The 17,985-nt window shown below is 38.9% G+C and overlaps 1 protein-coding gene across 6 annotated transcripts in view; it reads left to right on the top strand.

Moving 5' to 3' along the window:
- Positions 1 to 13,992: 13,992 nt before the first annotated feature.
- ADAD1 (adenosine deaminase domain containing 1) overlaps positions 13,993 to 17,985 on the top strand; it is a 114,079-nt gene continuing 110,086 nt past the window's right edge. For 2 of the 6 annotated variants that reach the window (XM_073892225.1, XM_073892228.1), the window contains exons 1-2: positions 14,099 to 14,307; positions 14,649 to 14,828. In XM_073892225.1, coding sequence (XP_073748326.1) covers positions 14,657 to 14,828 — 172 coding nt within the window. In that variant the 5' untranslated portion in view covers positions 14,099 to 14,307; positions 14,649 to 14,656. Of the gene's footprint in view, positions 14,079 to 14,098; positions 14,308 to 14,648; positions 14,829 to 15,611; positions 15,801 to 17,985 lie in introns of those variants that run through there. The other 4 variants (XM_073892226.1, XM_073892227.1, XM_073892229.1 and 1 more) reach the window with 4 other exon arrangements.

Raw genomic sequence — 17,985 nt, forward strand, 5'->3', positions numbered from 1 at the left:
ATCCATCCGAATATTTGAAGCAGATTCTCTGTGGTTGGAGGGAGACACCGTGGCAGATACAAGGTGCCGGGGAAGTGAATTGGGGGAGACAAAATCTTCAGAGACGTGGAGGGAAGGAACCCTTTTCTCCAGGGAAAAAAGGGAGAGAGGGGGCCGGGGGTGAGAATGTGTGGCGTTGGGTTCGCACAAGATGAGAGCCTCTCGGACCAGACTGCGGAAATGGGAACCGAGTGTTGCAGGTTTTAGCAAAACTCGAGTTTTGGAAGTGTGTGACTTCCACCGGGGCAGAGCTGTAGCCTGTGCTTCTGGGGAGGAGGGCTCTGGTTCAGAGCACGCACAAAGTGGTGCAGGGATCTGCCGGGTTGCGCTGGGAGAGAGATCATTCCTATTGGTGGAATACATTTGGAAGAGGATATATTGCCTCCCAAAGGACACAAGACCATGCACACGCCAACAAATGGCCTTTCATTGGCAGGGGACAAAGGTACGTGCAGAGGGTGGATGACTGTCACTGCTTTTCATGGTGCCGCAGTATAGAAAATATCCGCCATGCAGGCATGGGACTCTTTTTGTGGGAGAAAGGGCACTAGTCAGAGAGCAGCAAGACGCTAACCCAGAGGAGGACTAGGTGCCGGCTCCTTTAAGATTTGGAATTTTGAATCCCAGCCACAACAAAGATAAAACGCAGCAGAGTTGTGGCGTCAGGCATGCTGAAGGCCTTTACTTTTCCATGAGGGCTTCTGAACAGCAGGCGGTGTGAGATTCCCCCTGTTGGTGGATGAGAGAGTTGGGTGGCATCATATTGCCCTTGCTACCCACAGGATTGGACCTCAGAGAGCAACACAGCCCCAAGTAGACGTGGGAGTCGCTTACACCAAAACCTGCCCCCACTGTGCTTGGCAAGTGGTTTTTCATTCGGGCAGGATTGACTCTGAGCCAAAACAGGGCGGTTCTCCCCCAGAAGAGCAAGACAGACGGCACTGCGCATGCCCCAGTGCCTCACAGCATCCCCTTAAGTTCTGGTGCAAATAGGACCAGGCTGTATTTTTTTTTTCCTTTAGAATCACATTTATAGTTTTTTGTTTGTTTTTTTCCATATCTTTTTCTCTCTCTCTCGCTCTCTTTTTTTGATCAGACTTTTTTTCTTTTTCTTTCTTTTAATTTTTTCCTTGGAATCAGGCTTATAGTTTTTTTGGTTTTGGGTTTTTTTTGTTTTTTGTTTGTTTTTTTTTTTTGGTTGCTTGGGGTTTTTTTGTTGTTCTTTCTCCTTTTCTCGCTCTCTCTCTCTCTCTGTCTCTGAATCAGGCTTCCCCCCCCCTCTTTTTTTGCCTTTCTTTTTTTTTCCATGCTTTTTTCCAACAAACAGATCAAAGCACACCTAGATAAAGGTCCAAACACTCCCTACTATAGGCAAGGAGGAAGTCTGCAGAGGACAGACCAGCGGGAAAGAGCAGCCAAAACCCAATAGCAGAGTGCATACAGCATACAGCAGAAACTCTTCCTGAAGTGCCAGGCCCTAGACAGTGTAGGACCTCTTTTTAATACATCATTACTCTAAGGTACAGGAAACATAACAAGCTTTCATAACATGCAAAAGGTAGAAACTTAGTCAAAATGACAAAGATAGAGGAATTCTCCCCAAAAGAAAGATCAGGAAGATATTATAGCTAGGCACTTGCTCAAAGCAGATAGGAGCAATATATCTGAACAAGAATTTAGATCAAAAGTCATAAGACTACTAGCTGGGCTTGAAAGAAGCATAGAAGACACCAGAGAAACCCTTGCTGCAGAGATAAACGACCTAAAAACTAGTCAGGCTGAAATAAAAAATGCTATAACTAAGATGAAAAACAGACAATATAATCAAATGAGGATTAAAGAGGCAGAGGAGAGAACAGGTGATATAGAGGATAAAATTATGGACAATAATGAAGCTGAACAGAAGAGGGAAAGAAAACTATTAGTTCACAAAGGTCGACTCAGTGATTCCATAAGAAAAAATAATATCCATATCATAGGAGTCACAGAAGAAGAGTGGAGAAAAGGAGCAGAAGGCTTATTTGAAGAAATTATAGCTGAGAACTTCCCTAATCAAGGGGAAAAACGGGCATTCAAGTCCGAGAGGTACAGAGAACTCCCCTCAAAATCAACAAAAAGAGGTCAACACCATGACATATCATAGTGAAACTTGCAAAATACAAAGAGAATTCTGAAAGCAGCTAGGGAAAATAGGTCCTTAATGTACAATGGTAGACACATAAGGCTGGCAGTAGACCTGTCCACAGAGACCTAGCAGGCCAGAAAGGACTGGCATGATATATTCAGTGTGCTAAATGGGAAGAAAATGCAGGCAAGAATACTTTACCAGCAAGGCCGTCATTCAGGATAGAAGGAGAAATGAGGAGTTTCCAAGACAAACAACAACTAAAGGAGTTCATGAACACTAGACCAGCTCTGCAAGAAATATTAAGGAGGACCTTTTGAGCAGGAAAGAGAAACCAAAAGTAACAAAGACTAGAAAAGAACAGAGAAAATCTACAGGAACAGCTACTTTACAGACAGTACAATACCACTTAATTCATATCTTTCAGTAATTAGTGTAAATGGACTAAGTGCTCCAATCAAAAGACACAGGGTATCAGAATGGATGAAAAAAACAAGACCCATCTATATGTTGCCTACAAGAGACTCATTTTAGATGCAAAAACACCTCCAGATTGAAAGTGAGGGGGTGGAGAACAATTTATCATGCTAATGGACATCAAAGAAAGCTGGAGTAACCATACTTACATCAGAAAAACTAGATTTTAAACCAAAGACTGTAATGAGATGAAGGATGACACTATCTCATAATAAAAGTATCTATCCAACAAGAAGATCTAACAATTATAAATATTTATGCCCCTAACCTGGGAGCAGCCAAATATATAAATCAATAACAAAGTTAAAGAAACTCATTGATAATAATATAATAATAGTAGGGGACTTTAACACCGCACTCACAGCAATAGACAGATCATCTAAGCAGAAGATCAAGAAAACAAAGACTTTGGATCACACACTGGACCAGATGGACTTAAAAGATATATTCAGAGGATTTCATCCTAAAGCAGAGGAATACATATCCTTTTCAAGTGCACATGGAACATTCTCCAGAATAGATCACATACTAGGTCACAAATCATGCCTCACCTGGTAAAAAAAAGACTGAGATCATACCATGCATATTTTCAGACCACAATGCTATGAAACTGGAAGTCAATCACAAGAAAAAATTTGGAAGAAGCACAAATACATGGAGGTTAAAAAACATCCTACTAAAGAATGAATGGGTCAACCAGGAAATTAAAGAATTAAAAAAAATGGAAGCAAATGAAAATGAAAATGTGACAGTCGAAAACCTTTGGGATGCAGCAAAGGTAGTCCTAAGAGGGAAGTATATTGCAATATAGGCCTTCCTATAGAAGCAAGAAAAGTCTCAAATACACAACCTAACCTTACACCTAAAGGAGGTGGAAAAAGAAAAGCAAATAAAGCCTAAATCCAGCAGGAGAGTGGAAATAATAAAGATTAGAGCAGAAATCAATGATATAAAAATTAAAAAAAAATCACAGTAGAACAGATCAATGAAACTAGGAGCTGTTTCTTTGAAAGAATTAAGAAGATTGATAAACACCTAGCCAGACTTATCAAAGATAGAGAGAGAGAAAGGACCCAAATAAATAAAAACGTGATTGAAAGAGGAGAGATCACAACCAACACCAAAGAAATATAATTATAAGAAATCATTATGAGCAGTTACATGCCAACAAATTAGGCAATCTGGAAGAAATGGATAAATTCCTAGAAACATAAAAACTACCAAAACTGAAACAGGAAGAAATAGAAAACCTGAAGAGATCCATAACTAGGAAAGAAATTGAATCAGTAATCCAAAATCTTCCAACAAACAAGAGTCCAGGGCTGGATGGCTTCCCAGGTGAATTCTACCAAACATTTAAATAAGAATTAATACTTATTCTTCTGAAACTGTTCCAAAAAATAGAAATGGAATGAAAACTTCCAAACTCTATGAGGCCAGCATTACCTTGATCCCGAAACCAAAGACCCCACTAAATAGAATTACAGACCAATATCCTTGATGAACATGGATGCAGGAATTCTCAACAAGATACTAGTCAATCAGATCCAACAGTACATTAAAAGCATTATTCACCACAACCAAATGGGTTTTATTCCTGGGCTTCAGGGGTGATTCAACATCCACAAGTCCATCAGTGTGATTCACCACATTAACAAAAGAAAGGATAAGAACAATATGATCCTCTCAATAGATGCAGAAAAAGCACTTAACAAAATACAGCATCTTTCTTTTTTAAGATTTTATTTATTTATTTGATACAGAGAGAGAGAGCAGGAGAGCACAAGTAGGAGGAGCAGCAGAGGCAGAGGGAGAAGCAGACTCCCCGCTGAGCAGGGAGCCCGATGCAGGGCTCGATCCCAGGACCCTGGGATCATGACCTGAGCCAAAGGCAGACGCTTAACCCACTGAGCCACCCAGGTGCCCCAATAGAGCATCCTTTCTTGATATAAATCCTCCATAGTGTAGGATAGAGGGAACATACCTTAACATTGTAAAGGCCATATATGAAATACCCACAGCTAATACCATCCTCAATGGGGAAAAACTGAGAGCTTTTCCCTTAAGGTCAGGAACACGACAGGTATGTGGACTCTCACCACTGTTGTTCAACATAGTATTGGAAGTCCTAGCCTCAGCAATCAGACAACAAAAAGAAAGAAGACATGCAAATTGACAAGGAAGAAGTCAAATTTTCACTCTTCACAGACAACTTTATACTCTAGGTAGAAAACCCGACCGGAAAGACTCCACTAAAAAGTTGCTAGAACTGAATTCAGCAAAGGTGCAGAACATAAAATCAATGCACAGAAGTTTGTTGCATTTCTATACACCAATAATGAAGCAACAGAAAGCAAAATCAAGAAATTGATCATGCTTACAAATGCACCCAAAACAATAAGATACCTAGGAATAAACCTAAACAAAGAGGTAAAAGATCTGTACTCTGAAAACTAAAACACTTATGAGAGAAACTGAGGAAGACACAAAGAAATGGAAAAGCATTTCATGCTCATGGATTGGAAGAACAAATGTTGTTAAAATGTTTATAACTACCCAAAGCAATCTACACGTTCAATGCAATTCCTATCAAAATTACACCAGCTTTTTTCACAGAGCTAGAACAAACAATTCTAAAATTTGTATGAAAACAGAAAAGACCCTGAATAGCAAAAGGAATGTTGAAAAGAAAACCAAAGCTGGAGGTATCACAATTCCAGACTTCAAGCTGTATTACAAAGTTGTAATCACCAAAGCAATATGGTACTGGCACAAAAACAGACACATAGATCAGTGGAACAGAATAGAGAACCCAGAAATGGACCCTCAACTCTATGACCAACTAATCTTCAACAAAGCAAGAAAGAATATCCAATGGAAAAAAGAGTCTCTTCAACAAATGGTGTTGGGAAAACTGGATGGCAACATGCAGAAGAATGAAACTGGACCACTTTCTTACACCATACACAAAAATAAATTCAAAATGGATGAAAGCCCTAAGTATGAGAAAGGAATCCATCAAAATCCTAGAGCAAAATGAAGGCAGCAACTTCTTTGACCTCAGCCACAGCAACTTTCTACTAGACATATCTCAGGAGGCGAGGGAAACAAAAGCAAAAATAAACTATTGGGATTTCATCAAGTTAAAAAGCTTCTGCACAGCAAAGGAAACATCAACAAAACTAAAAGGCAACCTATGGAATGGGAGAAGATATTTGCAAATGACATAGCAGATCAAGGGCTACTATCCAAAATCTATAAAGAACTTACCAAATTCAACACCCAAAACCCAAAAAATCCAGTCAAGAAATGTGCAGAAGACATGCACAGACATTTCTCCAAAGAAGACATACAAATGGCTAACAGACACATGAAAAATACTCAACACCACTCATCATCAGGGAAATACAAATCAAAACCACAATGAGATATACCACCTCACACTGGTCAGAATGGCTAAAATGAACAACTCAGGAAAACAACAGATGTTAGTGATGATATGGAGAAAGGAGAACCCTCTTGCACTGTTGGTGGGAATGCAAACTGGTGCAGCCACTGAGGAAAACAGCATGGAAGTTCTTCAAAAAGTTAAAAATAGAGCTACCCTATGATCCAGCAATTGCACTACTAGGTATTTACCTAAAGAATACAAAAATACTGATTCAAAGGGATACATGCACCTTGATGTTTATAGCAACATTATCCACAATAGCAAAATTACAGAAACAGCCCAAGTGTTCATCAACTGATGAATGGATAAAGAATATGCGGTATATACAAACAATGGAATATTAATCAGCCATAAAAAATAATGGAATCTTGCTATTTTCAATGATGTGCATGGAGCTAGAGAGTATTATGCTAAGCAAAAATAAGTCAGAGAAAGACAAATACATAGGATTTCACTCATATGTGGAATTGAAGAAACAAATGAGCAAAGGGGGAAAAAAAGAGGCAAAGCAAGAAACAGACTCTTAACTATAGAGAACTGATGGTTACCAGAGGGGAGGTAGGTGGGAGGATGGTTTAAATAGGTGATGGGAACTAAGAAGTGCACTTGTTGTGATGAGCACTGGGTGTAGTATGGAAATGTTTAATCGCTACATTGTACACCTGAAACTAATATTGCACTGTGTTAACTGGAATTTAAAAGCTTAAAAGAAAAAGAAAAAAAAAGGATGATAAAGCAGAGAAGGGAGACATATAGTATTTATAGAGAAAGGGATTAAAATATCAGATAGGATATTTAAAGAATACCTCACTAAGAAGACTACTTCTAAAGCCCTGATGAAAATTAACCTTGGTCAAGTTACCTGGCCCCTGAGTCTCAATTTATTTCTTCATCTGCAAAATAGGCATATTATCATCTACTTCATTGGGAGGAAAATTGATAAACAACAGTACCTGTTACCCAGTAAATGCCTGGTATTATTGTTTTACTTCATATATGAATAAGTACTAAAGTTTTAAAGATAACTTTTAAATTTTTGCCACAGTATTTAATGCATAAAACATCCATGACAGAAAAATAGATGGTTTAACCCTCATTTCTGCATTGGCCATACGATTGTTGTTAGAATTTGTCATTTCCTTCTTGTACACCATTCCATGTCTATTGCCTTCCATTACTGTCTCAGATGTTTAAGGCTCCTTATTCAGGGGAATAATCTGTCAAGAACTGTGAAGGGTTTGAGATTTTATTCTGTTTGAAAGCTTTAAAGTAATCTGCCCCAGTTTCCTGGATGTTTGCAGAAGACATGAGACTCCTGGGTCAGAGACTAAGGACTTTATTATTCACAGCATGGACATCTGCGTGTCTGTATAGTTCTACTTGTCCAGATCACATGGAGGTAGCATGTATGGGTCCAGATGAATGCTGCATACACAGTGGGGTGTGTTACAGTAGAAAAACTCTGAACTAAGGGAAATCTAATATTTTATAATGACAGAGGAAACACTATCTTTCAGGGCTATAAGCCAATCTACTCTTTGCACAGGGGGTAGACACAACCTCTGTTTTCCAAGGTTGTTTGCTATACAAATATCCTTGAAAATTTAGTCCTGAACAAAGAGCAGTTAAATGTGCTTGCAAGAAATGCAGAAACGTGGAAGACCCATTGAGAATATCTTCCAACATAATCTGATTTTTGTTTCTGAGAGATCCGAGTGCTAATAGAAATACATAAAGTTGCTCTACTCTGCTACTAATTTAGGGGCTCTAGGAGACTTTTTACCATGGAGCCATCTCCATTCCTCTTTGCCTCCACCGTGTAGCAGCAACCCTATTTCCTGCAATGATTAGAATTAGTCACTATAACCACACCTTTTTACTAGTTCAACCAGTTTGTACTTGCAAACCCAAGTAACTAGGTGGCAGCCTCAGATTCTAATTTAATAAGACCATTGTTGTATTCCCAGTAGTAACATTCCTCCCTTGGATACTAAGAGTTCTTGACAGCAGAATTGGACAGAAAGCATAGATTTTGAAGGAGCTTGTTAGGTGTAATAGTGAGAGGAGACACTTCCTCTTTTAAATACTCAGTTATTGGTCTCATGTATTCTGTTTATGGGAGGTATAGTGTGAGATACGGATCACTAGTTTAGAACATCTACTACATCCTATAGGGCAGCACCCCAGCCTATCTCTCCCAGACCAAGGAATCACTGAATCTTCAGTAATCTGTTCCACTGGTATAAGTACAACTGCATCTGGGTAGTGATACAACCAGTGAAACCCATGGGCCTCAACTTTCTTTCATTGTAAGGTAGGTTAATTTTCATCCTGTTAACAGGAGACCATAGTAATAACAAAAAATTATTTAAACAGAAAACTATTACTCTTCATGTTTGATGCTCAAGATTAATAAATATTGACTTCCTCCTCTTCAAAGGCTGGAATTCACTGAAACACACAGATATCAGAGATATGGAGGTTAAAAAAAAGTCGGCTTTATTGCTTAAAGAATCTAAATTGGAAAATGTGGTTAGTGGTGTGGCCAAATGGGATTGCTAATGGTTTCTAAATACACAAACTTATTCTATTAATGCAAGCTGGACAAATTCAGTTTTCCCTTTACAGCATGCACAACAGAGGAAGTCAGGTTTTCATCCTCCTTGCAGGCAGGCTAGCTTCAAAAGGTGGAAAGAGAGGAAGGGGCTGAGTTTATTTTCCTGTCTCCAGAGCATAAAAGAGATTAACTTCTGGGGAGTAGTAAACAAAGTGTTGGGAGAAAAACTAGGTTATTATTCTGGTGGAATCTCCTCATAATAGAAACATGAAGCCTGGGGAAAGGAGCTAATCAAAGAGAATTAGTTTACAAATTTACAAATTTATAAATCTATCCTGTACCATTTCACTTGCCATTTGACTTGATGAGCGTCAGGTCAACCTGTATTTATTCTGAGAGCCCATGCTTTGTTGCCATCAACCTCCTGATATCACTCTGCATATGTAGACCACTGCATATACACCTAATGACCTGGCAAGGGTCTACTTGCTGTCACTCTTGATAGCACTTGCTCTCTTTCTGTGCTTTTTAAAGCACCTTACTCCAAAAATGCTTCCCAACTTTGATAGAGATATACTTCTTTATATTGCACTTCACTTCATTGTGCTTTACAGATAATGGTTTTTTTGTTTTGTTTTGTTTTGTTTTTACAAATTGATGGTTTGTGGCAACCCTGCATCAAGCAAGTCTATTGGCACCATTTTTCCAAAAGCATTTGCTCATTTTGTGTCTCATGTTTCATTTTGACAATTCTCACAGTGTTCCAAACTTTTTCATTATTATTAAACTTGTAGTGGTGATCTCGGATCAGCAATCTTTGATGTTATTATTGTAATTGTTTCAGGGTGCCAAAAACTGCACCCATCTAAGATGGCAAACTTCACTGATAAATGTGTATATTCTGACTGCATCACTGACTAGCCATTCCACCATCTCTCTCCCTCTCCTCAGATCTCCCTGTTCCTTAAGACACAAGCTGTGAATGCAAATGAGAAGTTCTTGAAGGAAATTAAAAGTGCTATTCCAGTGAATACACCAATGGTAAGAAAGCAACACAGCCTGACTGCTGATACTGAGAAAGTTTTAGTGGTCTAGATAGAAAAATCAAACCACAACATTCCTTTAAGGTAAAGCCTAATCCAGAGCAAGGCCCTAACTCTCTGATTTTACAAAGGTTGTGAGAACTGAGGAAACTGTAGAAGAAAAGTTTGAAGCCAGCAGAGGTGGTTCATAAAGTTTAAAGAGAGAAGCCATATTCATCACATAAAGGTACAAGGTGAAGCAGCAAGTGCTGATGTGAAAGTTACAGCAAGTTATCCAGGAGATCTAGCTAAGATCATTAATGAAGATGGCTACACTAAACAGATTTTCAATTGTAAACAAAATAGCCTTCTGTTGGAAAAAGATGCCACCCAGGAATTTCGGAGCTAGAGAGGTCAATGCCTGGCTTCACAGCTTCAGAGGACAGGCTGACTCTCTTGTTAGGGGCTACTACAGCTGGTAACTTTAAATAGAAGCCAATGTTCATTTGCTATTTTGAAAATCCTAGGTCCCTTAAGAACTGTCCCAACTCTCCTCTGCCTGCTCTATCAATGGAACAACAAAGCCTGAATGACAGCACATCTGTTTATAAAATGGTTTACTGGATGTTTTAAGCTCATTATGGAGACTTACTGCTCAGAAAGATGATCCTTTCAAAATAGCACTGCTCATTGGCAATGCACTTGATCACCCAAGAGTTCTGATGGAGATATATAATAAAATTAATGTCATTTTTGCTAACACAACATCCATTTTGCAACTCATGGATCAAAGATTAATTTCAACTTTCAAGTCTTATTGAGAAATCCATTTGTAAGGCCAAAGCTGCCATAGATAGGATTCTTCTGATGGATCTGGGCAAAGTAAATGGAAACCCCCCTGGAAAGGATTCACCATTCTAGATGCCATTAAGGATATCTACGATTCATGGGAAGAGGTCAAAACATCAATATTAACAGGAGTTTGGAAGAAGTAACTGCAGATGTGGTGGAAATAACAAAAGAACTAGAATTAGAAGTGGAACCTGAAGATGTGACTGAATTGCTGCAATCTCATTGATAAAGCTTGAATGGATGAGGAGTTGCTTCTTATGGATGAACAAAGAAAGTATTTTCTTGAGAAGGAACCTACACCTGGTGAACATGTTGTAAAGAGTGTTGAAATGACAACAAAAGACCTAAAATGTTACATAAACTAAGTTGATAAAGCAGCAACAGGGTTTGGACGATTGACTCCAAATTTGAAAGAAGTTGTGTTAGTAAAATGGTTTCAAGAAGCACTGTGTACTCCAGAAACATCATTAGTGAAAGGAAAAGTACTGATGCAAGGAACTTCATTGTTGCCTTAAAGAAACTGCCACAGCCACCCAACCTTCAGCAACACCATCCTGATCAGTCAGCAGTCATCAACATTAAGGCAAAACTCTCCACCAGCCAAAAGATTACTCCTCAGATGGTGGTAGCATTTTTTAGCAACAAAGTATTTTTTTTTATTTTTTTAAAGATTTTATTTTATTTATTTGAAACAGAGAGAGAGAGAGAGAGAGAGAGCACAAGAGGGGGTAGGGTGAGAGGGAGAGGCAGACTCCCTGCTGAGCAGGGAGCCCAATGCAGGACTCGATCCCAGGACTCTGGGATCATGACCTGAGCTGAAGGCAGTTGCTTAACCAACTGAGCCACCAAGGCACCCAATGAAATATTTTTTAAATTAAGGTATGTACATTGTGTTTTTAGACACAATGCTATTGCACACTTAATAGACTATAGTGTAAATATTATTTTTATATGCACTGGAAACCAAAAAATTCATTCGACTTGCTTTATATTGATATTCACTTTATTGTAGTGGTCTAGAACTCGGTCTGCTATATCTCTGAAATATGCTTGTATTTAAAAGTTGCTAAGAAAGTAGATCTTAAAAGTTTTTATCACAAAAAAGAAAAATATTGTGGGATGGATGTAACTAGACTTATTATGGCGATCAATTCACATTATATACAGTTAACAAATCATTACACTGTATACCTGAAACAAATTTATGTCAATCATATCTCAATTAAAAAGAAATTTAACTCAGAAACCATATTTTAAAAAAAACCCACAGTAATAACTGCTTCAGGCAAGATCCAAAGATGAATGAAAATTAGTGAAACTCCAGGGTGAAGCAGGATATTTGCATAAACTCAAATTATCTTCCTCAAAATATTTATTAATATGGTGGCTTTAATATATGTCCATAAATTCTGTGATACTCCTCTCTCCAGTAGGTGGATCTCTATTTCCTTCCCCTTCTGTGTAGGATGGAATCCTACCAAATACAGTCCAGAAAAGGAAAAACCAGTAACTTGAGAGTGGAGAAACCTGACAGCCTTAACCAAGCCATCAAGGTTAATATTACCAATAGTTGCTGACATCATGTACTCCCTGATATGCTATGAGAAGGGCACTTCATCTATGCAGTCATCTCCCCAACACCCTTAATTCTCGTATAACCACCAGAAAACATCAGGCAAACCCAAACTGAGGACCATGCTACAAAATATCCAACCATTACCTTCAAAAGTGGCAAGGTCATGAACACAAGGAACGACTGAAAGACTATTATATGAGACAGATGACTAAGATGTGACCACTAAGTGCAATGCGATATCCTGGACTGAATCATGGTACAGAAAATGGACATTAAATGAAAAACTGGTGAAAACCAAATGAAGTGTATAGTATAGTTAGTAATCTACTAATGCCAATTTCTTAGTTTTGATAATTGTGCAGTGGTTGTGTATGATATTAACATTAGGGAAAACTGGATGGAAGGGTAGGCGAATTTTGTGTTATCTTTACAATTCTGTAACTCTAAAATTATTTCAAAATAAAACATTGTGTATATACCCACTTTAAGAGTAATTTTTACCCATTCCTTTTACTTCTTGAGCTTCTATTTCCATTCCACGTCCCTCCTCAAATTTGATCCTAATGTAATTGTATATTTTCATACTCCGAAGTTTTATTCATCATCCCTATCATACTTCTTGGCAACAGCATTTGAATTTTTTAATTTCCTGTAAGCAAAAGTCTCCAGATGTTAAGGAAAAAAAATTCTGCTTTGGGTTTCATTACAATTATTAATGGGCATTTGATCAAAGCAACATATCAATACGCTTCAATAATCACTAAAGAAAAACAAGCGTTTGTTGAAAATGCATTGCTTAATGAGAGGAAGGAAGCTGTTTTTTTTTTTTTCTTCTTCCAATTAGCCCATGCGTTTGTGGGTGGATATTACTTCTTGCTGTAATGAGGTAGAATACTATCAATTCTGTTTTCTTTTCCTTTCCCTTTTTCCTTTAAAACAATTTAACCCTTGGGAAATCTTATCTACATAAAAAAGTAGGGGGGCATTTACATATTGTTATAATGCTATCACTCAATTCCTTGAGTTCCTTCTGGGTTACAAGCCAAACTTGATCAGTAATTTACTAAAGAGAAACTGAGACAGACATTAGCCAGAACATAATTAGTTAGTCATAGATGTAGTGTGGTCTTGTTTTAATATTCTCCTTGAGGAGGAGGGGAGGGCTTGAGTCTCTACAAGGTGATTACACATCAACAAGTGATTGAGGTTATTTTCTTCAATAAAATCAGCTCCCTTGGATTTGGGCTAAGGCCAAGACTGACCTAGCACATATCGAAATCTTGTCTACAACATCATAATGTGTATAAATAAGAAAACCAATTGCCTTCATATGGAAATATATATACATTTAACCGTCTGTCAGCTAACACTTCCATTAGGGCCTCCAACTTTCACGAGTGCCAAGAACCGAAAACACCCACAATGGGTTTGTCGTTAGCTCTCAATGTCCCCACCTGTTTTCATGATTGTTCATTGTTTGGCTCCACCAGTGAAACTTATGCGGGAGTCCAGGTTGGTTTTCTTCTGTAAACATTAAAGACACAGTTGAGGCCAAACCTTGTCCACAGGGGACTTCTCAGAGTCTAACTAGGGTTTGCGCCAAAGGTTTCCTTGAAACCACCCACACCCTGGCTCCCCGAGCACAGCCTCCAACCATCTTGGATAAGGAGGTGCCAACAATGCTTTGTGAGGACGGCGGTAAGGGGGATGGGGACAGCACTTGGTAGGACAGTGAACAGGCCACACTGCGCAACTTTAACCCGACTTCTGTGACAGTAACGGCCCCAATAGGCCCGAGCACCCGCGCTCAGAGGACCAGGTCGGCGTCACGCGGCCTCGAACGCGCGCGCGTGGCATCCGACGTCTCTCCGCTTGTTGACGTAGGCCGCAGAGCGCGGAGCCAGCCTGGCCCACATAGCCCCGGGGGCGCTGTGCTGGCGCAGGCGCGAGCGCAGGGCCTGAGCCCAGCCGCGGAGACGGTTGGTGATTGGATGAGACTTGGCGGGGGGGTGTTAGTCCAGGGACTGCAGGGACGCCACGAGGTGGCTTTTTTGAAAGACGCAACCCTGGGCGCGTGGCTCTTGCTCAGAGCCCCCGCAGCCAGAGGTTGAGGCCGGGAGGAGGAAGCAACGGCGTCGGCAGCTGGGGCCGGCGAGCCCCGGGCCTGCGGCTCGGTCTCCGGCCTACGGGGCAGGAAGGACAATTTTGGTGGGTGGGAGTTGGGCTGGGAACCAGGCCGTTGAGCGTCTCGTGTTTTTAGGTTTTCTTTTTCTCTTTTTCCCTGAACCCCCAGTAGTTGTAAGGGCTTTCCCCGTGAAGCGCTTTGACCCTTTACCCTTTTGTAGCAGTGCTTTGGAAAGGATATAGGAGGGATGAGCCCCGTGCCTGTTAAAACTCTAGTCACAAAGTCATGACATCAAGTTAAAGAGATTTAGCTGTATGTCGTGGGAGTGTGTTGAAGCCATTTATGGAAATCTGTATATTTTTAATTTCAGAGTATTTTTATGTAGTACTTTTTTGTTTTCTGCCAATTTTCTTACGATTTGTAGGTGAGAAAATGTCTGGCAACAATGACTGGTTTCAGAGTTCCCGGGTCCCTAGCTTTGCTCAAATGCTGAAGAAGAACTTGCCAGTTCAGCCATCAACCCAGACGGTAACTACACCCACAGGATATTCTTCAGAAAGTTACAGCCTGTCGAGTATGGCTTCCAAGGTGACGCAGGTGACGGGTATGACTTCTTTTTCATTTGCAATAATGCCTTCGTTCTTTAAGATTCAGGGATGGCCAATAGGTGCTGTTGAGCCTCCAGGTTAAATGTTGCCTAGATATATATACATTTACCAGTGGCTGTGTCTCATTTGGAATTCCCATTTGACTCTGAACACTGTAAGAGGGTCATGGAAATCCTTCTCGCTGCTCAGTTATTCTTTACTAACTGTTCAACCGCTTCAAGCCTGTCTTGCCTTTTTGAGGTGAGGTTGTGTTGGTCCTTTCAGGGAAGGGACTGGACTTACACACTGGTTTCTACTCCACATATCGCTCAGCGTAAGTATAAAGCAGAGACAAACACTTAAATTCAGTTGAATTCAGTGTGAAAAGTAAGATAAAATAGTGAATAGAAAACAGAAACTGATCTTAGTCCCAGCTCTGCATCTGTAGTCCAGGCCTTAGTGACGTAATGTGTTAAAAAAAAAAAAAAAAAAAGCTTTGAGAGCCTCTGAAGACCTTGACATCATTAAAATTCTGTGATTCTTTGATATCACTTCACATTAGGACAATGATAGCATTTCTTTGCAAAAATGGTTTTACTACTCCAAAAGGGTATATGCATCAACAGGTTACACTCGTCATGTGTGCCAAAATTTTTTAGTAGAAACTTACTTGTAATGAAGAATACATATAACCAGATGTATCAGGGACAATCTTCCATTTTAGAGGAGGATTTAGTGCTTTTGCTTTTTTTTTTTTTTTTAATTTTACTGAACTGACAACTGTAACCATATATTTTTAGGTAATTTTCCAGAACCATTGCTTTCCAAAGGTCTTTCATCTATTTCAAACCCTGTCCTTCCTCCAAAAAAAATACCTAAGGAATTCATAATGAAATACAAACGTGGAGAGATAAATCCTGTGTCAGCTTTGCACCAGTTTGCACAAATGCAGCGGGTTCACCTTGACCTTAAGGAAACCGTAACAACAGGCAAGTGCAAAGTTGTGTCTGGTTATTACAGTACTAGAAGATATTTTCCTTTTAAAAGCAGGGCATATAAATAGTACTAAATTTGATTATTTTCTATATTTACAGAATTTGGGGTTAGGTAACTACTGGTATGTTTTGACATGTATACTTCAGAAAATTTTATATTCATATTTTTCTGCAAATAATAAATGTACAAAATTTTTACAATCAAGTTTTTTGTGTATGGCTAGTTGAAATCCCATCAGCCTTGTGGATTATTTTCAGGTGTAAGTACTTGTAGACTAATCATACTTTTGAAGAGTTGTTGAATATTTGGACTATGATTATCTAATGAGAAGAATTCTGTGATGATGATGATACCTAACAAAATTATGGTCAAATTTAGCTTCTGAATTTCAAGGTTTAGCGGTGAAAATAGCACTTACATGATTGATACTCTATCTGCAGAATTGTCTGTGACTATTTTTCCATTCTCTCTTAAACCGCCCCCCAACCTGTAGAAGGCTGCAATAGTACAAATCAAATAAAATGCAAAAGCAGCCTCTAATCTCCTTACCTCCTGACCAACCAGTGATTAGAAAGAACTTTAGGAAAGTGGAGGGATGAGATAATAAGTGCTTTTAATAGACATGGACAGGGTAAAAGTATGAAAGTCAAAGAAACACAGTCCTTAAATATATATGTGCACAAATATGTGTGTGTGTGTGTGTGTGTGTGTATACACAAAGACATCAAGTAGTTTGGGTTTTTAAGTTTTACCATCGCTAAATTTTGCCAATATGGGTCTCAAGTCATCCTTGTAAAAGAATTTAAAGCTTTTGAGATTTTAGCTAAGATTGTCATAGTGAAGTTAAATTTCCAGTCTGTTCTTTTGGAGGAAATAACAGTAAACAGATGATAAAAATAGAGTCTTAATATATAAGGTGGAGTTTTCCTAGGTCCACTCACTGTAGGTTGGATTACTTCATAATCAATACTGTGGACTTAATTTTTGTGTCAGTAGTTTTCCCTCCATTCTTCTCAGACTATTCTTGGAAAATGTAAACTATGGGTCACAGTAAGAAAAATAAATGTGTAAGGGCAAATCTTTATTGATCTGAGCAAAAGCTACTCAAAAACACAATCCATTGATTAGTAATGGTATTCACTTTGTTTGCATAGTACTAGTTGAATAATCTGAATCAGTAGGTTTAGTGATGAGACCACAGTATCAGTATTTTAACAACTTTATAGGTGATTTAAATACATACTAAAGTTCGAGAATCAAGTGTGATAGGATGAAGCTTTAAAAGCTCAGCACTCTGATACAGAGTACTTAATGAATTTGATGGACGATATCTCACACATAAGAATCGTCTGGGCCATTAGTTAAAAATACAAAATATTCTCAGGTTTTGTAAATTTGGATTGGAACCTAGGTGATCATAAGGAAGGAACTTGTGAAACTGAAGTCATAGATAGAGGAAAGCAGTTTACTCAGATGCAGTCAGGAGTTGCTTGTAAAACCTCGATGTACATCTTTAAAAACCCAGAAGTTAGTGTAATATGTGAGAAAATAATGATGATGAGGCTTATGTGGAGTGACATTGTACCTAGACATTCATAACCAGGTAGAATCTTAAGTAACTAAAGACCTTCTAAAGTCTGAATTACCAAATAGTAGAACTTAAACTGGAAAAATCTTTGCCCTATAAATTTAGATGATTCCATTTCATTTTTCATTAGGCAAAAATGAAAACTAGGTAAAAGTAATTGTGTAAAGGTAATCCTTCTAGGAATTTTGGGTGGCTGGACATTGAGTTTAATTCTTTAGCATATCTTCTCTATTATGTTTTGGTTTTCCTTGTGGATTCTTTCCCCTCCACTTGCCCTTAAGGCTGTTGTGGTGTGAATTGCTAACCATAACTCCCTGATAGGTTCACAAGATTTCTGCAAAGGGATCCCTTTTATTCTGGAACTTACATAAGAGTATCAGAGCACTCAGAAGATGGGAGAAATTCAACTTTATTGGTATTGAGTTTCAGAAAGAGAGAGATATTGCCAGAGGCTCCACATTTTACCTCTTATTGGTCATTCAGTAGGTATCTGGTTGCTTACTATTGCCAGGCTTCATTATACAAGACACTGTTGCTCCATGTATGATCTGTACTCTAAAGCTGTCCCTACTGTTCATGCTGAATCTGGA

This window comes from Callorhinus ursinus, unplaced genomic scaffold, assembly GCF_003265705.2.
Source record: "Callorhinus ursinus isolate GAN/ISIS: 27379988/994484 unplaced genomic scaffold, GSC_fseal_2.0 scaffold4, whole genome shotgun sequence".
NCBI lineage: Eukaryota > Metazoa > Chordata > Mammalia > Carnivora > Otariidae > Callorhinus > Callorhinus ursinus.